This window comes from Mobula hypostoma, chromosome 1, assembly GCF_963921235.1.
Source record: "Mobula hypostoma chromosome 1, sMobHyp1.1, whole genome shotgun sequence".
NCBI classification, from domain to species: Eukaryota; Metazoa; Chordata; class Chondrichthyes; order Myliobatiformes; family Myliobatidae; genus Mobula; species Mobula hypostoma.
Window position 1 is genome coordinate 35,066,664 of NC_086097.1, and position 24,847 is coordinate 35,091,510.

At 40.4% G+C, this 24,847-nt stretch overlaps 1 protein-coding gene across 1 annotated transcript in view; it reads right to left on the bottom strand.

The window, feature by feature from the left end:
- LOC134345517 (rho-related GTP-binding protein RhoJ-like) overlaps positions 1-18,444 on the bottom strand; it is a 60,363-nt gene extending 41,919 nt beyond the window's left edge. Inside the window, exon 1 of the mRNA XM_063046292.1 lies at positions 18,061-18,444. Coding sequence (XP_062902362.1) covers positions 18,061-18,250 — 190 coding nt within the window. The 5' untranslated portion in view covers positions 18,251-18,444. The remainder of the gene's footprint in view (positions 1-18,060) is intronic.
- Positions 18,445-24,847: the final 6,403 nt, after the last annotated feature.

The window sequence follows — 24,847 nt, forward strand, 5'->3', positions numbered from 1 at the left end:
TACAGTGGCATGCAAAAGTTTGGGCACCCCCCATCAAAATTTCTGTTACTGTGAATAGTTGAGTAGAAGATGAACTGATCTCCAAAAGTCACAAAGTTAAAGATGAAACATTCTTTACAACATTTTAAGCAAGATTAGTGTGTTATTTTTGTTTTGTACAATTTTAGAGAGAATAAATGAAAGGAGCACCATGCAAAAGTTTGGGGACCCCAAGAGATTTGAGCTCTTAGATAACTTTTGCCAAGGTCTCAGACCTTCATTAGCTTGTTAGGGCTATGGCTTGTTTACAATCATCGTGATGCAAATTTCAAAGCTTTATAAATACCCTAACCCCTCAAACCTTGTCCTAACAATCAGCAGCCATGGGCTCCTCTAAGCAGCTGCCTAGCACTCTGAAAATTAAAATATTTGATGCCCACAAAGCAGGAGAAGGCCATAAGAAGATAGCAAAGCATTTTCAAGTAGCCGTTTCCTTAGTTCATAATGTAATTAAGAAATGGCAGTTAACAGGAACGGTGGAAGACCAGGAAAACTTTCCGAGAGAAAATCAAAACCCCCGTTTGACTGCAAAAGACCTTCAGGAAGATTTAGCAGACTCTGGAATGGTGGTGCACTGTTCTACTGTGCAGTGACACCTGCACAAATATGACCTTCATGGAAGAGTCATCAGAAGAAAACCTTCCCTGCACCCTCACCACAAAATTCAGCATCAGAAGTTTGCAAAGGAACATCTAAACAAGCCTGATGCATTTTGGAAACAAGTCCTGTGGACTGATGAAGTTAAAATAGAACTTTCTGGCTGCAATAAGCAAAGGTATGTTTGGAGAAAAAAGGGTGCAGAATTTCATGAAAAGAACACTTCTCCAACTGTTAAGCACTGGGGTGGATTGATCATGCTTTGGGCTTGTGTTGCAGCCAGTGGCACGGGGAACATTGCACTAGTAGAGGGAAGAATGAATTCAATTAAATACCAGCAAATTCTGGAAGCAAACAACACACCGTCTGTAAAAAAGCTGAAGATGAAAACAGGATGGCTTCTACAACAGGATAATGATCTTAAACACACCTCAAAATCCACAATGGACTACCTCAAGAGGTGCAAGTTGAAGGTCTTGCCATGGCCCTCACAGTCCCCTGACTTAGACATCATGGAAAATCTGTGGATAGACCTCAAAACAGCAGTGCCTGCAAGACGGCCCAAGAATCTCACAGAACTAGAAGCCTTTTGCAAGGAAGAATGGGCAAAAATCCCCCAAACAAGAATTGAAAGACTCTTAGCTGGCTACAAAAAGCGTTTACAGGCTGTGATACTTGCCAAAGGGGGTGTTACTAAGTACTGACCATGCAGGGTGCCCAAACTTATGCTTCGGGCCCTTTTCCTTTTTTGTTATTTTGAAACTGCAAAAGATGGAAGTAAAAAAGTTTTCTTGCTTAAACTATTAAAGAAATGTGTCATCTTTAACTTTATGCCTTTAGGAAATCAGGTCATCTTTTACTCACTTAGCTATTCACAGTAACAGAAATTTTGACCAGGGGTACCCAAACTTTTGCATGCCACTGTATGCATTACAACAGTGGTATACAGAAGAGCGTCCCAGAATGCACAAGACGTCAAATGTTGAAGTGGGTTGGCTACAGCAGCAGAAGATCCTGAACATACGTGCAGTGGCCACTTTATTAGGTACAGGAGGCATCTAGTAAAGTGGCTACTGAGTGTATAATCTGCATGCTGAATGCTGGAAAAGATGCCTTTGCCATTAAAATAAAAACTGTAGTACTATATGGACACACTACACCAGTCAAAGGATATTGAAAAATTGAACAACTCGAGTCAAAACAAGATAGAGATTATAAATTGACGTTTGAAAATGAATTTACTAAAGATAAGAGGCAGCTTGTACTCTGGAATAGGAGTCACCCATCTCTTCCCTCTTCCCATCTTATCTCAGCATTGGCAGCTGTTTCTTCTGTTGCCTGGGCCTCCCATACAAAATCACTCAATAAAAAACTACCATTCAAAACAAAATTACCCAGAATCAAGATTGAAGGAATTACAATGATATCCAAGTGAATAAGAAAGGAAAAAAAGAACACAATAACTTGGCCTTAGTGCACTGCACTGAATATTCTAAAAGAACACAAGCTACACGACTGAACTAAAGTGAAAAACTTGATCACAAAATGCGATTGACACTTGAGTATGTTAAGCGCAGAAAACAAAATTAATTTACTGGTCACCATTCTTATAAGGGTACACTCTGCACTGTAACACTCCCAGCTGTGCGCAATAACGATTGTTGTTGCTCCTGCAAACCTGACACATTGCAGAATGGGCTTCAACTGCAATAGTAGATCTCAACAGGAGGATGCTGACAAACAAGGTAACAAGAAGCAGGTCATCTATGCAGCCATTCAGTTGGCTCATACTTAATCTTCTGGTAATATCTCCTCCTCTCCTTTCTCACTTTTTCTGTTCCCCATTCTGGCTTCCCTCTTACCCTGCTCTTCTGCCCATCACTGCCCTCTGGTACCCCTCGTCCTTTGTTTCTCCCACATCTGCTCTCCTCTCCTATCAGATTCCTGCTTTTTCAGTCCTTTATCTCTTCCACCTATCACCACTCAGCTTCTCACTTTATCCTCCCCTCCCTCACCCACCTTCCCCCTCATTTGGTCTCACCTGTCACCTTGTACTCCTTCCTCCCCTCCTATCGCTTCTTACTCGGGCTTCTTCCTGTTTCCTTTCCAGTCTGGATCTATTTATTTATTGAGATACAGCATGGAACAGGCCCTTCTGGCCCTTCGAGACATGCCACCCAGTCACCCGATTAAATCCTAGCCTAATCATGAGACAATTTATTTTTATAATGACCAACTAACTTACCAACTGGTACATCTTTGGACTGTGGGGGGAAACCGGAGCACCCAGAGGAAACCCACACGGTCACGGAGCGAACAGACAAATTCCTCACAGGCAGTGGTGGGAATTGAAACCGGGTCACCTGCACTGCAAAGCGTTGTGTTAACCATTACACTACCTTGCCGCCCCTGATGAAGGGTCTCGCCCTGAAACGTCAGCTGTCCCATAGATGCTGTCTGACCTGCTGAGTTCCATCAGCATTTTGTGTGCGTGTTTTTCATCAGAAGCTGACTCATTTGCAGCTTTTCCGGCATTTCCTGCTTTAGGACCAGACAGTGCCATGTGCTTATTTAAGGCCTCTATCCTTCAACAGGGGGCCCGACACATCCGGATGCTCTCCCAAAAGGTCTACACCTATTACCATCTTAGTGGTCGAAAACAATACTGTCCTATTTCCAATAATTAGTCCTTTGGGAATTTGTGAAAGATTGGGAAGATCCTTCACTGTGGGATCCTGTTTAACACTTGATACTGTGAGTGGTAACCTACACTAGCCAAGCCCAAAAAAGGTTCAAAGGTTCATTTCTTATCAAAGCATGTATCCGTATACAACTCTGAAATTTGCCTTCTCCAGATAGCCACGAAACAAAGAAAGAACTTGAAAGTCGTTCAGAGAAACATCAAACCCACACCCCCCATACAAAAAAAACTAACAGAACATCAACCCCCCCCACAAACCCTCTCCCATCACACAACAGAATGGAAAAGGAACAGATGATAAAAAACACAGAATATAAAAATCTTAAGTCTAAAAAAGTCCACAATCCATAAACGCAGAACAATGACACCATCCTCCGATTTCACCGACATTCATTGAAAGAGAGGAACACCACATGAGGCAGAGGCCTACCCGCCTGTCACAGCGAGGCACACAGTGATAGGCCGCTCACAGACTCCGTCTCGGCCACGATCAAAAGGCAGGTAGTCAGCGCTGAACTTTCACTCGCCTTCCATGTTCGTCTCGATATCACAGTCTTCCTCGATGCTTTAATCAGCAAAGTGAAGTCTAACATTGATTCACGGCCCTTCCTGAAGTTTCTTTGCATCGAGGTCGTTCGAGTATGTGCTTGCTTCCTCTAATCTTCTCGGAGACAGCAAAGTGCTGGATTGGTCAATCGATCTCCAAACTGTAAATCACAGGCTCTAACAGTCCCAGAAACACATTTAAGGTGAAAGGCGGATGGAAAAGGAGTAAAAAAAAATTTTTTTGTGTGAAGTGAAGTGAAGGAAAGGAGAGAAATTTGATGGTCAGATAGGGTACACTTGCAGGTTTAACTGGAACATTCTGATGTTTAAATCTTTAAATAATTCTGAAAACTTCCAAAAAGCATTCAGTTTTTTCTTCATTTTAAAAAAGCTTTAAGTTCATAACACTCAAAAGCATTCTACAGCATAATTACTTTAAAACACAATATTAATTAACAAACATTTAAATATTTAAAAACTCAGGATTTAAAGTTATTTTAAATTATATTTTTATAATAATAGCCATCTGCAATGATTTTTACTAACAAATTCTTATGTGCATCTTTTATATAGGTTCACTGGCATTGGATTCAATGAGGCAATTTCATTTACATCGCCTTTTATACAAACAAGCCAGTTCTGACACAAACAAGTATCATATTATTGGAAAGGTCATACACCTGGATAATAACTCAGTTTTTCTCTCTCCATGGACACTGCCTGATCAGCTGGGTATTTCTGGTATTCCACTTCTGGTTTTAGGTTTTGACATCAGTACTGCACAACATTAATGTATCCTTTCTCCAACTGCTTTTGTTAAGTTGTTAATGAGACAGTTCTATAAACAACTGGAAAACCTTGGCAATGCTGGCATCAGTCTATCAAATATATTCCCTTCGTTATCCACCCCTTCTCCAAGTACAATAACTCTGCAAGTACAATAACTTGGTTTTTCACTTTTCCAGTTCTGATGTTAATTCTGTTTGTCTTTCCAGATGCTGCCTGACTGACGAAGTATTTCCACCATTTTCTGTTCTTATTTCAGACTTCCAACATCCTCAGTCTTTTTTTTTGATTTGCTACTTGATCAATGCCCCAAACATTATTATGCTCCTAGTAAATTTTTTAAGTTAGTTAAAAATTGCAGGTAGTAAAAATATCTTAATACAATTTAGTCATAACCATACAAGTAAAAATTCTTAATGCAATTTACTCATAACCATACTACAGAGGAAAAGAACCTTCAGCTGAACGACTTTTTACTGACCATCAAGTACCCATCACTTTACATTAAGCCTACAGTATTTACAATTGTTTTATTCTCATCAACCTATCCCACTACTCCGCCCCCAAATTAGATAAATCACCTAAATACTGGGAGCAAATTGCACTGACCATCTAACCTGTCTGTATTTGAAATGCATGAAGAAACTGGAGCATCAAAGAGGAAACTTACAACGGTCAAAGTCAAACATGCAGGATTGACTGACGAAGGGTCTCGGCCTGAAACGTCGACTGCACCTCTTCCTAGAGATGCTGCCTGGCCTGCTGCGTTCACCAGCAACTTTGATGTGTGTTACATGCAGGATTTAACCGGTGAAAACGGAGCTGTCCACCAGCCACAGCTCAACTAGCTAATTGACATCGATGATTATTTGATGCAAGATGTTCATGCAACTGACAACCAACTTCAGTAGAAATATGTCACTGTGTTTTCCAGGCAGTTTTCTTTACGTTCAGCAGACAGCAGCGTCAAATTGCCACCTATGTACAATCTCAGTAAAGTCATGCATCCCAAGTGGAGATTACTACAGTATTGGTTAATCCTGTGCTTTTTATGTTCACAAATGTACATAGACATACTATATATACAAAATGGGTAAGTGTAGCATGATTTATTGATATGAAATGCACAAAGAACCTTCATTTGACACCTCTAGTAATAAAAATTCAGAAAATTGGATCAGTGTCTTCTGACGTACTAGTTAAGGCCTTCTTTGTGGCAGCTATGTCACGAAGGAGTTTACAGATTCAAGTTAACTAGCTTACCACTTAAGCTAATTTAGTTCTTTTTTAAACTTTTGACCTTAAGTACTTCTGACTGCAATGTCAGATGCTCTATATTAGTCAACAAGTCAATGTAATCATAAACACATGCATCATAATGAATAAGCAACATTAGACCATTATACAATGTTAACTTGTTTGGTTCATAATCAAATTTCTACTTTGCATCAATACTGCTAATATCCATGCTGCTAATTCTTTTATCAATTCAATCCCTCTGATTGTTAACGATCAAAATCAAGCCCCAAGTCCATTGTAGTTGAGGCTAACTTGATTCTACTCCAATTCTGAGAGGTCAAAAATGCCCAAGTGTTAGTACTTTTAAGGTAACGTACCAAGTACCCCAAATGGCAAGACAAGAGTAAGATCATGGTCCAACAGCAAGTCCAAGATAACTGAAGGCTAGGCAATACTACACAGATAACAGAAACGTGCACACATACACACTGACCATAGACAGATAAACACGTACAGTCTTGTGCACATCTTCCATAGCTCATTCCTTACACAACCCCACTATGATCTCCTCTCTCCCTCCTTTCGCACTGCAGTCTGTCCCTCCGCCTGCAGTGCCTGCCTCTCTCTACTTAAACTTGTCCCTCATTATCTTTCCTCTGAGCTTGCTACCAGTTACACCTTTTCATAAGTCAGAGGGTTTTAACAGTAGTCTGTTTAGCATTATTCATAGTTACTTTGTTTGTAGATCCACTTAATAATAGTCATTCAAGTTCCAACCTGTTAGCTTTGGATTTGAACTCATAACTCGCCTTTAGTTTTGTTCTAGTAACAAACTATAGGCTACCATACACTGCCTGTCAAAAGTAAGTGTGTTAGAGTATCTGTTTCCCAGGGTTGAAATGTCTAATACCAGAGGCATGCATTGAAGGTGAGAGGGGTAGGTTCAAGGGGATGTGAGGGGCAAGTTTTTTTACTCAGAGAGTTGTGGGACGTCTGATATGTGCTGCCTGGTATGGTGGTACAGGCAAATACGTTACAGGCTTTCAAGAGACGTATGGATAGACACATGGATGTAAGGAAGAGCAAGGGATACTGACACTGTGTAGGTAGGAGGGATTTGTGTTTGGGTGTTTCTGTTTTGCACAACACTTTTGAACTGTCCCTGTGCTGTACTGTTCTATGTTCTAAAATCCGAGCAAATATCTGCTGATTACCACTGAATTACAACAGTGACAAAAATATACACTTCAACGGCATGTTCCGCCTCTTGAAAAAAAATGAACTTCCAATAAAAGTGTTGTTGATGAAATCTAAATAACATTCAAGTTAATCCAGTTTGTCGCTAGATGCATTATTAAAAATGCTTTATCCTCAAGCAGTTTCTTCAACAAAATAGCTTAGCTATTTTACTTAACTCCAGATAACAGAGAACTATTAAATCTACAATTTTTTAAAATTGCATGGACACTTGGAATATTAAGGAATAAATCTGAAAAACCTAATTATTTTAAATAGAGATCTTTAAAAAAAAAGATATAAAGTTCAACTGTTAGATAAATTGGTTATAAATACATTGGCTGAATTCCTTCTGCTATAATTCCTCACCTCCCCTGAACGATCGTTACTTACTGGCCATGAGCATTTCTTTGGGTATAGTCAGTGATGCAGGAAATCAATTAAATCGAGAACAGTTCGTAAATAAGAAACGAAGTGCATAAATGAAGATGGAATGTTGATAAACGAGTAAGATACAAGCAGAATTTTAAAACAAGCAGGATTTATGGAACTTGGAGAATGGGAGACATGAAATTACAAGCATATCAACAAACATAATTGAGGCTTTCGATAGCAGATGACTGAGTTTGGTGAAAAAGCTGTTGATACCGAGCTGGTATAAGAAGCAGTCTTTGCAATGAAGATAATGCAACAATTGAAGTTCACCTCAGGATTGAGGTAGGTATTTTAGCCTGGAAAGCAGATGATAGATGTGATTTAAGTGGGTAATGGAAGTACCAACTTTTTTTCTGCAGTTGATAACACGACATACACAGAGCAAATCTCCAGATTTTCTTGTAGTTGCTAACAAAAGCACAGAACCCCAGTAGGATTAAGGGGGCCGGATATGTTCACCAGAATTGTCGGTGAACAATGTTTTCCAATGCCTCAAAGGTGTCTCCAGCAGGTAATCTATGTTTCAGAAGTCTGTGAAAGAACAAGAGCCGCTGCTTCCTCATATACAGTTAGTTTTGTACAAGGTTTGAGGTCTTGAGTTTCAAACATCCTTTTCCTCAATCAACAAAAGACTGCTGGTGTACTGAAGGCAATAACGAATTTTCATTTCTTATTTTCCTCTCATTTCTGTAATCACCTTTCTATAATTCTCCAGCATATTTGCATTCATTCAATTTGGTCCCATTCAGATATAATTGCTGGCCCTACCTATAACTGCCAAGGATAGATGCTATTCAGTTCCAACCTAAAAACTCTTATGCATTTCTACCTATTCTTCAAGTTCTTTTCCTCTGACTGTACATATCTACAGCCCAACGAAACAACATTCATCTAGACAGTGCTGCAATCACAATACACATGTACAACACAGCAGGTACAGTAAAACAAACATAACAAATATGATAAAATATAATTGAAAATACATGTGAATTATGCAGCGGAGGTAAACAGCTCACTGACCCAGTGACGAGATCTCGGTGGTGGCACGGTATTCGTTAGTCTCACAGCCTGAGGGAAGAGGCTGTTACACAGTCTGGCAAGTCCTAGTCCTGATGCTCCTGCACCTCCTCCTGATGGCAGTGGGTTAAAGAGATTGTGGAATGGCTGGTAGGGATCCTCAACAATGCTTTGGGCTTGGATGCAGCTTAGTACAGGTATCTGTCATTACAAGTACATTTGTTCAACTTTCCAGATGGCACCACAGCATCATGACTTGATGCATTCGGGGTCTCTATTCCACCTATAAAAGGTATTTATCAGGAGTACTGCATACGCAGGGCCACTAGCTTTGTCAATGAACCCTCCCATCCATCCATTTTATAATTTACCTGTACAGTACTGCACTTTCTCTGCAGCTGTTACATTTTATTCTGCATTCAGAGTTCAAAGTAAATTTATCGTCAAAGTGCATACATGTCACCTTATGCTACCTTGAGATTCGTTTTCTTGTGGGCATTCACATTAAGTACAAACAAACAGAATAGAATCAATGAAAAACCACGCACTAATGTGACCATAGACCAACAACTAATGTGCAAAAGACAAAAACTGTGCAAATAGAACAAAGAAAAAAATGAACCAAATAATAATAATAATAATAAATAAATAAGCAATAAATATTGAGATGAAAAGTCTTTGAAAGTGAGTCCATAAGTTTGGGAGCAGTTCAGTGTTGGGATGAGTGGTTGAAGAGCCGGGTGGTTGAGGGGTAATAACTGTTCCTGAACTAGGTGGTGTGGGTCCTGAGGCTCCTGTACCCCTTTACTGATGGCAGCAGTGAGAAGACAAGATGGTCTGGATAGTGGGGTCCTTGATCATGGATTGCTTTACGTTCTTCTAGCTCAATGTACTGTTTAACAAACTGATCCGTATGAACAATATGCAAGACAAGCTTTTCAGTGCTTCTTGGTACATGTGACAATACCGATAGCGAAATTCAATAACAATGGAAGTCTTTGAATAGAGACAGTGCCAGAGATCTGCAAAGTAGACCATATTTTTATTGTTAGATGCTGTAAATTGGGGAGAGGTTGGGAGAAACTTTAATCTTTCTGATATTGAATGCAAGGCCAATCCTCTTATAAGCCTCATTGAATGTCAATGATAGCTTGGAGCCCGGCCTTCCAGCGCATGCAACTGCAAGCATCATCTGGATGCAGCAGTTTAACTAATGAGATTTGGGTACACTGGGTTCTGCAGTGTGGAGGCCATAGGTTGAATATTCTTCCTTTAACTAGCAACTGTTATGGATAAATAAAATATACTTTTGTACTTTTCATATTAGTATGTTTGTCAGCATTTAGCTGTGGGAAAAAACATGCACTTAGTGCGCATATCAGATAGGAATCAAAATATCACTACTTCTGCACAAAGAAAGACATCACATTCTGATCACGGGGTTAGAAAATAGATTACTGCTTTGAAAAAAATAAAATGCAATTTCAATGAGTAATATTTTATCCTAATTATGCACTGGAAACATGCATACTAAACCACATAATTGTCTGGAGTATGTACATAATATGCTGTTGGCTTTAATGCTCTGAACTAGCATCAGCAAATATCTGCTTTTTGCTTTAAAAACAAAGCCGAGAAGAAACTCAAACCTTATTTAGAATGCCAGTGGTCTGATTTATTTATTTATACACAGCGCTCAACAGGCCCTACCAGCCCAATGAGTAGCACCACCCCCCAACAACCTATGTAACACTCGCCTAAGCGCAGGACAATTTACAATGACCAACCAACCTACTATCTGGTATGTATTTGGACCGTGGAAGGTAACTGTAGCACCCAGATGAAGCCCGCGCAACCACAGGGAGACCAGAACATACATACTCCTTGCAAATGGCGCTGGAATTGAACTCCTAATTCCAAACGGCCCCAGATGTAATGGCATCATGCTGACCACCACGCTACCGTCGTGCCCAATACTGATTCCAACATTAGCTAAATATTCATTTCATCTCTGAATTGAGTTAAAATCCCTACAATTACTCCGACAAAATCTGAAGTTCAGTCAAAAAATACTAACAATTTTGAAAATGGTCAATCCTATAAATTTGGTTAAATTATATTCCATATTATTAGATTTTAAGAAGTGTGCTGATGACTGCATTCTGAAATCAGGTGAATGCTATAAAGCAAATAAAAGGATAAGCTGATTCTAGTCAACTAAATTTAAATTTGAACTAAAATAGAATTATGGCCATTTGTTTAACATTCAGTTGGAACAAATAGATCTTTTTAACTGCTGCTGCCTAATATAACTCATCTCAGCTAACAGAATGTAGTATATCTTTGGTAGATAATAAATATCAAAATTAACACAATTTCAATAAATTGCAGACAGTAAAATTTTCTATGGTGACTACACCATGTTCAACATTTTTTTCCTGTAACTATTACACACTAAATGATATTCATAATGTGATCACCATCTTCACTGTATGACATGTTTAGTTGTATGCTTTGAAATAATCTTTCTTGCTTTGTTTTTGTTTGTTAAATTAGCTTGCACTCCAGCAAGCATATCATATTTACTTCATCGGCCAAACAGCTTGATTTGATCAATAAGGGACTGAAAAGGCTGTAGTCTGAAAGAAAAATATTGGCTTGATTTACTGTAGACATTCTGAAATGAGCATCACATCTGTGCTGACCTATTCAGCTGGAACTGCAGTACAGTACTTCTCTGCTCAATCTGTTTGGGTAATTCATTACAAACGGTAATTATACATCACAGTGAACGGCAATTAGCTTGGGGCCAATTAAATGTTATCCCAAGGATTCACGTGAGTGCTCACAACTTCTTCTAGGGTTTTACCCTTCCTTTTTCACATTCAGTAAACCCGTGAAATAATTAATTGCAGACCACCTAAAAATAAGATTGAATTTACTGTACTATTTTTTTGAATATACATTTACTAAATCCTGGCTGGAACGATATACCAAGCTCTTGGAACGAGCTTGAAGATGCCAATAATTTAATCCACATTAAAAGTTTTGCACGATTTTTTTTGAAATGGTAAGCATATTTTTAAATTATTCCAGAATTCCCCTCCATAATTAGTACTAAATCTCCCAATGGAGGGAAAAAAACTGTTGTGTAAGGAAAATTCAGAAAAGAAATCTGACTATAGTGGGTCATATGCTGAAAATAAATTCCAGTTTGTGAACTAATTTTGTGATCATCTTGTGGTCATATACAAATTATATTAACAGTGACAGCACAACAACTTCGCTGCTTTGTCTCAAATTCAACTCCTATCTATAATAAATTCAACCAGAAACAACTGGAAGTGATATAGTACACACATTACTCACATTGCAGGAAACTTTTTTCCTTCCTCTGCACACCAGATCATTCTCTTAAAAGTTAGCGGCAACTCCGTTGCATGGCTCAGTGGGAGCTATGCAAGTGTATGCTTGGACTGCAAATGTCAGTAGGCAGTCTTACTCTTGGCAGCTTTACATCGAAAAGCTAATCTTATCCTCGCATGACATTTTCATGTACAAACCAGAGTACAGTAATCCCATCTTTTTAGATCCCTTCCTCTACTCTGGGACGATACCAATTAAGCTGTATACTATTACCTTAACCATACGCAGCTAAATGAACAGTGATGATAGATTTGACTATTCTGGACATGCCATTCAGTTATGCAATGGATGGAATTGCTGATCCTGAGCTTCCAGCATGTTGCCTATTGAAGTTGAGCAAGTTCACAATAGAGTTAGTGTACTTCAGCTCCAGCGCAAAACTAACTAGCGCTTATTAACAGTTGAATTTGAACTGCTGCCTTGTCTTGACATTATTACTTTGACTTCGAAAAGTAGAAGAATGAGTAATTGATTGACTAACCATTTTCTAAAGACATTTAACAATAGTACTTTCTTAATAGCCATACAGTGGGTTACTGTTTAAAAAAAAGTCAAATTATATGTGACATTAAGGGATCTCCAAATAAAGTGGAAGCAAGCTGACTCCTGAGAACTGCCTAGGAGCACTATTTCCATGTTCCCAAGCAAATCACATGCTGGATGGACGTGGAAATTTAATCACTTAATTTTGGCATTGATGGATTAAGATCCTACAGCTCCCTACATTGCAATACAGGTGACCCCCACTTTGTAGGGAAAGGGCGGGAGGGGGGACGGCTGCATTTCTAGAGTATGGTCTGTATCACAATTTTACAGAACGTGATGTCGCGTCGTCTGCGACTGCCCCAAGAAACTCAAGCCGAACAAAAATAGTACTTACTTCTCCCCACGCAAACTCCATGAGAGTGAATCTAATTCTGCAACTCAAGTTTTTGGGTAGTGATATGTGAATTTTGTAAAGGTGAATTTCTATAATCTGAATGGTTGCAACATCCCTACTGTGGGACCGCAGAGTGGAGGCCAAGTCACTGAGGGGGTGGGGGGGGATATATTTTAAGTGGAGGTTGATAAGTTCTTGATTAGTAAGGGCATCAAGGGTTACAGGGAGGAAGCAAGAGAATGGACTTGAAAGGGATGATAAGTCAGCCATGATGGAATGGCGGACCAGACCGGATGGGCTGAGTAGCCAAATTTTGCTCCTATGTTTTATGGACTACCGAACTACTCAAGGCAGCAACTCCCGGTTAATCAGGAATGCAATACTGATATTATTAATATACACATCACATGAATGAATATTAAGATCAAAAATGTTATGCTTACGCAGTTCTAGTCATCACCTCAGGTCATCCAAATTCCCTTTACAACCAATGATGCAAGTCAGGAAACACAGCTGTCCATTTGTACATGACATGATTCCACAAAGAGCACGGTGATAAAAAAAAAGAGCCTCGATTACTTTGATGTTAACTATGGGATAAATGTTTGAAGTGGCACTAGAACTAACTCCGTTGCTCTTTCACACACTGACATGAGAAATATTAAACAATAGTCTAAAGAAATACAAAACACATTGTGCAAATGAAATAGATTTTGTAAAATTGCTAATTATCATGGTTGTTAGATATTAACCAACTGGGAATATACTATGGATAGCATGGTTCACACTAATGGAATGCAAATCTAATGCTTACAGTCCGAAGGGAATAAAATACGGCACCAGCTATTTCTCATGTTTTACACTCAACATCTGTAAAGCAAAGTGAAGACACAAGAACAAAGATTTTCTGCACCAAAGTTGCATACACACTTGATCACACAGCTCTGTGTTTACAACTTGTAAATTTTAAAATGCAACAAGAAAACACAGAACAAAAAAGACTAAAAGTCTTGCAACACTACTTTTGCAATGCAGAGACTGACACATGGAATCCCATCGGTAAAATATCAGCCAATTCCATCCTCATCACATAACAAAGTGGAAATTGCTGTTTGGTAACATTGATAACACACCCACCAGGAAAAATACAAAACCCCTTGACCAGCAAATGCCATGTTCTCTAAGGTGTTCCAATTAATCCATCACAATGTTATAAAACCTGATAAACCACTGATGTAATTAACAGTTTGTGTATTGCATGTTATCATAAATGATCTTACCCATTTTCCTTCATGTATAGATTATTTAACTAACTTCATCTCTTTATATTTTGAAAAAAAAATCTACACTATTATTTTCCATTTAAGATTTATGACTTGTTTATACTGATTCTAGTTAAAAATAAAACTAACAAGGTCAAATCAAAAACTACAACATTGGCTACTCCACCCAGTAAAGCATGATGTAATTTTAAGAACAAAAGCTTATTGTGTTTGGCTCTGAACCCAACTTTTGATCTGCACATCCTGTATCTTTTGCTCTCTCTCAAATTAGATATTTGTATCACGAGAAGGCCAACCTAAAATTTGAACTAATTGAACTAGCTGAACTAATTGCAAACATCTCACACAAGTAACAGCTTCACAGTTCTGTACTCCAGGGTTTCTGCTCGAACCTTCTCTTTCGTAGTGCGTAAGTTGAAATGAATTTTGAGAGACCCATGCCAGGCTTTCCTATGGCATAGTCCACTGTGAAACACCAACTGAGATTCACTCTTAAGACCCGCACGTGAAGAACAGACATTTGGATACAGTTTCAAGAGCATGAATATATTTCATTTTGGGAAAGTAGTCCAGCAAAGATATGAGCATTTTAACAGGAGGAGGTTTAGAATAAGATGCATGTAATTAAAAAGCAATTGCAAGCAAAAAAGTTCAAAAATCTATTCAATTAAATAGGCATACAAAATGCCAATCAGTGAATCAAATTAAATTTCTCATGCTATGAGAACATAAAAAATCCTTCAAACCAGTGAAAGTAGATCTCTATGATGGAATTAGGGCTCAAACAAGTAACTAGAATAAGCAGTCTACTGAATTACTCTCCTTTCTCATGTTAAAAATGTCAGGATTCAAGATTGATTAATGTATTTCCTGTACACAAGTATAAAGGAGAACAAAATCATTGCTACTCCAGATACAATGCAGCACAAGAAAAGCTCAAGATAATAACAAACACAATAAATATAAATACATAAGATAGCTTATACAAATAGATTGATTGTATGTCCATAAAGTGATACTCGGCACAGGATTTTCTGTACATGACTGACAGGAAATGATAAAAGTAGTGGTGGTTGGGGATGTGAAGGACTGGGTTAGTGGGTGGAAGTGTTGATCAGCCTGACTGCTTGGGGAAAGGAACAGTCTTTGAGTCTGGTGGTCCTGGCATTGACGCTACATAGCCTCCTCCCTGATGGGAATGGGACAAACAGTCCATGAGCAGGGCGGGTGGGATCTTTCATGATGTTACTGGCCCATTTCCAGCACCTTTCTGTATATACTCTGTGTCTTTGATGGCGATGCTTTGGGCATCCCGTTGTAGAGCCTTCCTGTCCACCACAGTGCAGTTTCTGTACCAAGCAGTGATGCAGCCTGTTAAGATGCTCTCTACAGCGCATCTGTAGATTGACACGAATATGGATGTATAAAGTCCAGCTCTCTTTAGCCTCCTCAGAACGTAGAGGCATTGGTGAGCTTTCCTGAGTGTGTAGTATGTTCTGGTACCATGAGAAGTTGTGTGAGATGTGCACTCCCAGGAGTCTGAGAATGTTCACAGTTTCCACTGCAGTACCACTGACGTAAAGTAAGGTGCAAGTGGTGCGACTCTCCTGAAGTTGAAAACCATCTTCTTTGTCTTGTAGATATTGAGAAAGGGGTTATTTTCCCGGTACAAGGCCTCTTCCACCTCCTCTCTGTAGGCCATCTCATCGTCGGCGATGAGGTCCAGCAGTGTTGAGTCATCGGTGAACTTGACAGTGTGATTACTCGGGTGTTTGGCTGTGTAGTTGCGTGCGAGCAGAGTGTACAGCAATAGGCTCAGCACTCAGCCCTGGGGGGCAGTGGAACTGAGGATGATGGGGAGGGAGGAACAGTCATGCATCCTGACTATCTGGAGGTCCGTTGGTTAGGAAGTCCAACGCCCAGCTGTACAGTGGTGTATTTGGACAGAGGAGTAGGAGTTTGTTCACCAAGATCTGAATGTTGAACTGAAATCCAAGAAATAGCATTCTGACATGAGTGGAAGGGAACCCCTTATTAAACTCTGCAAACAGAGAAATAAGGTTGAAATTTTATAAGCTGACTTTTTTTTAAAAAAAAGTTATTTGAAGTCACGTTGCCTGTATTTCTCCTTAAATTCTTGACCAGATACCACCTCTGTAAGTCTGGGAAGATACACAGATGTAACAAATCCCTACTCATTAACACTTAGTAAAATGTAAAGTAACACTCATCAATTAGTGAGCAATGTCCCTTAAATTGCAGAGATAAAGACTCAATAATTTATCTTCGTAACCAACGTTGATTGAGGGATAACTATTGCAGGAAAACTCCCTGCTCTGCTTCAAACAGTGTCATGATTTTTACATCTGTTTAAGAGGGCAGCCAAACTTCCCCCTGGAATGGTTCACCTCTGAGAATTCGGTTCTCCCTCAGAAAATTGCACATCAGCCAAGAGTTTGTGCTCAAACTGTGGCATGCGACCTGAAGGTATGAACAAATGTATCCGAGCATTAATCGCATTAAGGATTACCATTACTAATGGCAGGACCTGAAGTCGTATTTATTACTTACTACAGTTGACATGATAATGGAAAACCTACCCTGAGAATAAACAATATGAAATTATGCCCATTGTTATACCCTCCCCAAAGAGGGGAATACTATACTAGAAATATCTAGTAGGTGTGTCAGCATCAGCAATGAATTAAGAAGGGTTAAAATACACTTATTTTTGGACTGAAGTGGAAACTGAGTAATAACTGGATAAAACAAGAAGCTAAAATAAGTACAATTTTAGCCATGTTCACAACTGCATCAGATAGATTGAGGTAATAGCTACACATTATTTACTTAAACAGATGGGAAATTATGCTCCAAGATTTTAAGAATGAAGTATTTTTGCAATGATTAACTTTAATTACCCAATTCAAAATTAAACAGCACAGGATAAAAAAATTAGTAACAGAAATATTTATCAGATCTATTGTACACTACGAACCGATCAAATAGAAAAGACTAAAAAAATCTGTAAATGAAATATGAGCTGGTGACTTCATTAGCAAATTTAACAGCAGGCACTAATTAATGTCTTGAACTGACATTGAAAACGCTCGGGACTCCGCAATACAAATGTACAGTGTCAGTCCCAAATAATGGCAAACAAGTGACTAAGAATGGATCCTGTCCTGTTAAACTTGCTGATGTGCAGTTGCACAGCGCATGGCTGCGGTAGAAAAATGTGTTTTATAGCAAGTTCCTGGGTTGAAACTCGGGTGAGGAGGGAGGTGAAGAACCCATGCCGCGATTCAGTGACTGGGACAGTTTACAACTCAGGACTCACACCAGCAAGTTTCGGAGGGCTATTTCTTCCTTCTTGCTGCGGAAACTAGTGTTTCGCTTTACTGCATCCTCGGATTCTTTAACTCTGAGGTCACTTTTATTTACAGACAAAAAAAAGAGCTGCACCCATTTCCATCGGAGTAGCCTGGCGGTGCTCAGCACACAGTCGCGGCCGCCTCACGGCCCCTCGGAGCGAAGCCTGCACTCCTCTCGCCCGATCAGTCCACAACCACCCGCTCTCGCCAGGAGCTCAGACCCGGGAAGGGGAGGTCCCGGCCTAGAGAGTGGCAGCAGGCCGGGCCCTCCACAAACAGACCTGGGTCACCCCTGCAGCCTGGGTCTCCCGACCTGGCAGAAGCAGCTCCCCTCCCTCTCCCCTCTTCACTCCCTTTTCCCTTTCTCCAGTCATTCACTCCCTTTCTTCATCCTTCCTCCACTCATTTCCTCCCTCCTTCACTCAATCAATCGTTCCCGTTCTCCTTCCTTCCTTCACTTACTCATTCCTTCCCTCCCTCACATTCATTTCCTTCCTTCACCTGCGTAGTGGTCGAAGACGGTGGGTACATACTCCTCGGGGAAGGCATCGTTGGCGTAACTCATGAGCAGGCAGGTCTTGCCCACCGCTCCGTCCCCGACCACCACGCACTTGAGCATGCCCCTCTGCTGTTGCTGCTGGTGGTGGTGGGGCGGCGGCGACCGCTGGGGCTCCTTGCCAGCCGCGGGCATCGTCGTCGGCGCCGGCGACCGCTGTCCCGGCCGGTGCCCCCGTCTGTCACTCACTCACTCCCTCGGATCCCGTCGCCTCTCTCCAACCCACGCTCTCTCTCGAGCCTCAGGAAATGAGTTTCCCGGTAAATCCAAATTAGGAGATGTGCAAAGCAGCAGCTCATACAATGGGAGCTCTGTGTGTGTGTCACGGAACTGCGCCAGGAGCTTTAGTAAATCCCAAGAGCGTCTGTTTCCTTGCAATGTTTTCTCCCCCCCCCCAATAATATAATACAAACTGCAAACGCAGCATTCAGTCCAGCCTCTTGTTTTTTTTTAAACACTAAAAATCTAAACCTTGGGAGCGACCTAAATTCAGCTTTTCTTCGCTGACGCCGGAATGCGGGGTTCGTTGCATTATTTAAAGTTAGTTCTGGTGTAATCTGATCGTTCGTGAGCACACCAGAGAGAGAGAGCAAATAAAGTCTAGAGTTTGGAAAGACTGCAGAGCAATTTGCAATTTTATAATTTAGATTCCCGTGAGATTATGGATAATACTTAATCAAGGGCATTTTTTGTTCTGATTCGATCAGAAAGATTAGTTTACAATTTCTGAATTGGAGCGCGAAAAGTTATGCCAACTTTTGTTAACATTATTGTTAATGTGCTCGTTAGGACATCAAACTGTTCGTTATAAATAGACAGCAATGGACATCAGATACTCGCGTGGACCTTATAATCTCCAAATATCAAGCATTATAGTTAGAAAATAATACATTTTAAACTTCTGTTAATAAATAGAATAGAGAGCATTGCATTTTTAGGTACAGAATACTGTACATCCCGGAACATTAATTATCAATGGAATTTCTATATATCGATACGTATTGCAGATGGGTAGAAACAGTAATCAGAACGTACACCAAATCTGTGGTGTAAATCTTCTATTTTAGATTAATTTTTAGGCCGTGAAATGCATGAGATTCACTCTCGTTACCCCACAGTACATTATTAAATCATTTTAAAAAACGAATTCTTTATTCAACTTCCAAGCTGCCATCTCTGAGACACTTCGCTGTCTGATCTGATGCCTAGGTCGTTAGATTTAATCTCTTCCAGTTAAAAAAAATACCTTGCCATTGTCCAGTGTCTGTTTTCCGGACTGATGTTTCCTGTGATACTATATTCACTGGCAGTGGAACTTTCCTTGATGTGTAAATATTTACCCTGAGTTTAAATCAAACTACTGTCCTTAAAAGTTGTAGATAATTAATTACCCTTCTTCCTGCCCGAAGAACTACGGCAGAGAGTGTGGAAATTATTTATGTATTTGAATGGTTTATATAAGCTCCTCTATCTTGTATAGATCCTAGAATGTATTTAGGTGCCAATATGAAGTTTAGCTTGGCCAAACTTCAGCTTTTTTGTCTTTGTAATATTTGATGTTCTGTTGGTGGTTTTTCATTTAAGGATCTTTAAATCACTAAAGGAATTTCAGCCAAAGTTTGTGAATGGAGGAGGCTCCTTCCCACCTGTGTTATAATTAATGTATATACATTGGGTACCTTCTAGGTTACACAATTAACTGCACTCTTTTCAATGTTGTGATCACTGGCAAGTCCAATACTTAATTACCACCCCTAATTCCTCTTGAACTGGGTGATTCACTGGACAATTTCAGAGTACCCTTAATATGGAGATTCAGAGTGGATAGACCAGGTAAGAAAGATAGACTTCTTCTAAAGAACTTTAGATTTTAAACAAAAATTCAGCCGCATATAGTTATTATTACTTTTATTAGTCTTACAATCCAAAATTTATTTGATAAGGTAAGGTAAATTTAAATTCCAGAATTGAATGATGGAATTTGAGTCCATGGCTCTATCTCATTGGATTGCTCGTCCACTAACAAAACCAGAATGGCACTGAACTTTTCACTGAAATTTGCAGTTTTTTTGAAATTATGTTTTCAGGGAGTTTGTATTGCAAAAGAAATGGATGAAAGAGTTGGCATATTATCTTATACTGGTTTGTAGTGGAACGGGTGTGGAGGAAATTCACCAGGATGTTCTTGGAGTTGGAGTATTTCAATTCTGAGGAGAGATTGAACAGGCAAGATTTGTTTTTGCTGGAGTGGAGGAGGCTCAAAGGGGACAAGATTAAGGAATACAAAGTTATGATGAGCGTAGATAAGGTGGATAATGAGAAACATTTCCTCTTATCAAGAGGCCTAGATTTAAGCTAGGGGGAAAGAGAATCAGGGAGGATTTGAGGAATAATACTTTCACCAAGAGGATAGCTGAAATCTGGGATGCAGTTAGAGTGGCGGAGGTAGGTACCACCCTTATATCATGTTATAAGGGTGAGCACTTGAAGCAGCATGGCATAGAAGGCAATGGACAGAGATGCTGGAAAATGGTTTGAGTATAAGAAGTACTTGATGCCAGCAGGGACATGGCGAGCCAAAGAGATGGTTTCTCGGCTGTATGAGACTATGATACAACTGTTGTGGAGACCTGCGACATGAAATTATAGAGAAATTCTTTCTCTTTCTGGTCATGTAATAAAAATTCTCAGATTAAAAAAAATACAAAATATTATTTCATTCAAGGGGATGGAGAACAAGGTTGCTAACATCAACATTTTTTAAGTATGTGAACTCCTTGAGGAACATTTATTCCAAAAAAATAGGAAAGGTATTATCAATTCTGTTTCTGAAATTGTTGACCCAATGAAAGCATAATGTAACAACGCAATACCTTCCAGGTGGCAGTAATCCAACAGATTACTGGAAAGGAAAATCATCCCTCAAAAACATAGTGGCAATGTCTCTGATAAGAGAATTGTTCTTCCTAGTGTAATATATTGTAATGTTTGCATTTGCAAATAGCATGCTGGGGAAATAAAAGCACGGTGAATGTCTTTGCATAATATTTATATGCATTCATATATTTATAGAAAAAGGGCTATTCAGAATATTTTAATATGAATATCAAACATGAAAGACCCAGGATATGCTACTCTCTATTCTGAGAGTGACAAGAAAAAGCAGGTAGAGGAAAACAGTCAAGGATGTGCTCAAAGCATCTCTGAAAAAAAAAAGCAACTTCCTCACTGACTCCTGAGAAACTCTGGTTCATGCACACTCAAAGTATAGAAGGTATACTTAGGAGGTATTGACAGCCTTGCGTCTGAGCATTGGGAGGATATGGAAGTCCTGCATAAATAGAGGAAGGATCACTCCGCCTGACACACCAGTCCCCTGCTTGCCCTGTGAGGTATATTGGCCTCACCACTCACCTCAGAATCCAGCAGTGGAAGCAAGTTGACCTCAGTCCCGAGGGACTGGTTAAGAAGACACTGGACACTGTACAGGCCAAGCACTGAAAGTTTAGTTAGTATAGATGGGTACACGATGGTCAGCACGGACGTGTTGGGCTGAAAAGCCTGTTTCTGTGCTGAGTGAATCTATGACTAAGTCAGTGAACTTCATGCTTTGAACACTACTTGTTTTGAAAATGGTTTCTTGGATGGTCTCCCATCCATACTTCTGTCATTTTGAAATCAATTGTGTTTTCACTGCTTCTTATTTTAAATCTTAAAGTTTGTATTCTAACCAAGAGCAGTGAATATGTTTTTAAAGCCCCAAAGTTAAAGACATTTTCAGGGCGATTAGATATATAACTAGGAAATGCTGGAAATACTCAGCAGGTCAAGCCACATCTGTACAGAGACTTGAAACATAGAAAACCTACAGCACAATACAGGCCCTTCGGCCCACAATGCTGTGCCGAACATGCACTTACTTTAGAAATTACCACAGGTTACCCATTGCCCTCTGTTTTTCTAAGTTCCATGTACCTGTCCAGGATTCTCTTAAAAGATCCTATCGTATCCGCCTCCACCACCACTGCTAGCAGCCCGTTCCACGCACTCACCACTCTGTAAAAAGCTTACCCCTGACATCTCCTCTGAACCTAATTCCAAGCACCTTAAAACTGTGCCCTCTCGTGCTAGCCATTTCAGCCCTGGGAAAAAGCCTCTGACTATGCACACCATCAATGCGTCTCATCATCTTATACACCTCTATCAGGTCACTTCTTATCTTCTGTTGCTCCAAGGAGAAAAGGCCGAGTTCACTCAACCTGTCTTCATAAGGCGTGCTCCCCAATCCAGACAACATCCTTGTAAATCTCCTGTGCACCCTTTCTATAGTTTCCACATCCTTCCTATAGTGAGGAGATCAGAACTGAGCATAATACTCCAAGTGGGAGTCATATATAGCTGTAACATTACGTCTCGGCTCTTAAACTCAATCCACGGTTGATGAAGGCCAATGCACCACATGCTTTCTTAACCACACAGCCAACCTGCGCAGCAGCTTTGAGTGTCCTATGAACTCAGACCCCAAGATCCCTCTGATCCTCCACACTACTAAGAGTCTTACCACTAATACTATATTCTGCCATCATATTTGACCTACCAAAATGAACCACCTCACACTTATCTGGGTTGAACTCCATCTGCCACTTCTCAGCCCAGTTTTGCATCCTATCAATGTCCTGCTGTAACCTCTGACAGCCCTCCACACTATCCACAACACTCCCAAGCTTCGTGTCATCAGCAAATTCACTAACTCATCCCTCCACTTCCTCATTCAGGTCATTTATAAAAATCACAAACAGTAGAGGTCCCAGAACAGATCCCTGAGGCACACCACCAGTCACCGACCTCCATGCAGAATATGACCCGTCTACAACCACTCTTTGCCTTCTGTGGGCAAGCCAATTCTGGATCCACAAAGCAATGTCCCCTTGGATCCCATGCCTCCTTACTTTCTCAGTAAGCCTTGTATGGGGTACCTTATCAGATGCTTGCTGAAATCCATATACACTACATCTACTGCTCTTCCTTCACCAACGTGTTTAGTCATATCCTCAAAAATTCAATCGGGCCTGTAAGGCACAACCTGCCTTTGACAAAGCCATGCTGACTATTCCTAATCATATTATGCCTCTCCAAATGTTCATAAATCCTACCTCTCAGTATCATTTTCATAACTTAACAACCACTGAAGTAAGACTCACTGGTCTATAATTTCCTGGACTTTCTCTACTCCTTTTCTTGAATAAGAGAACAACATCCGCAACCCTCCAATCCTCCTGAACCTCTCCCGTCCCCATTGATAATGCAAGGATCATTGCCAGAGGATCAACAATCTCCTCCCTCGCCTCCCACAATAGCTCGGGGTACATCTCATCCGGTCCGGAGACTTATCCAACTTGATGCTTTCCAAAAGCTCCAGCACGTCCTCTTTCTTAATGTCTATATGCTCAAACTTTCAATCTGCTGTAATTCATCTCTACAATCGCCAAGAGCCTTTCCTGTAGTGAATACTGAAGCAAAGTATTCATTAAGTACCTCAGCTATCTCCTCCGGTTCCATACACATTTTTCCACTATCACACTTGATTGGTCCTGTTCTCTCACATCTTATCCTCTTGCTCTTCACATACTTGTAAAATGCCTTGGGGTGTTCTTTACTCTTGCTCGCCAAGGCCTTCTCATGGCCCATTCTGGCTCTCCTAATTTCATTCTTAAGCTCCTTCCTGCTAGCCTTAAAATCTTCTAAATCTCTATAATTAGCTTTTTTTTTGAACCTTTCATAAGCTTTTCTTTTCTTCTTGACTAGATTTTCAATAGCCTTTGTACACCATGGTTCCTGTACCCTACCATCCTTTCCCTGTCTCCCTGGAATGTACCTATGTAGAATGCCACGCAAATATCCCCTGAATATTTGCCACATTTCTCCTGTACATTTCCTGAGAACATTTGATCCCAATTTGTGCTTCCGAGTTCCTGCCTGATAGCTTCATGTTTTCCCTTACTCCAACTGAACACTTCCTTAACTAGTCTGTTCCTATTCCTCTCCAATGCTATGGTAAAGGGGATAGAATTGTGATCACTATCTCCAAAATGCTCTCCCGCTGAGAGACCTGACACCTGACCAAGTTCATTTCCCAATACCAGATCAAGTGCAGCTTCTCCTCTTGTAGGCTAATCTACATATTGTGTCAGGAAACCTTCCTGAACACGCCTTAGCAAACCTCCCCCTTGGATTCAAGTGAAACCCATCCTTTTTGTACAGGTCACACCTGCCCCAAAAGAGGTCCCAATGATCCAGAAATCTGAATCTCTGCCCCCTGCTTCAATCCCTCAGCCACGCATTTATTCTCCACCTCATTCCATTCCTATGCTCACTGTCATGTGGCACAGGCAGCAATCCCGGGATTACTACCTTTGAGGTCCTGCTTCTCAGCTTCCTTCCTAACTCCCTGTAGTCTGTTTTCAGGACCTCCTCCCTTATCCTACCTATGTCGTTGGTACCAATATGTACCATGACCTCTGACTGTTCACCTTCCCACTTCAGGATATCGTGGACGCAATCAGAAACATCCCCGTTCCTGGGAGGCAAACTACCATCCGTGTTTCTTTCCTGCCTCCACAGAATCACCTGTCTGACCCCCTAACTATCGAGTCTCCTATCACTGCTGCCTTCTTCCTTTCCCTACCCTTCTGAGCCACAGGGCCAGACTCTGTGCCAGAGGTGCGGCCACTG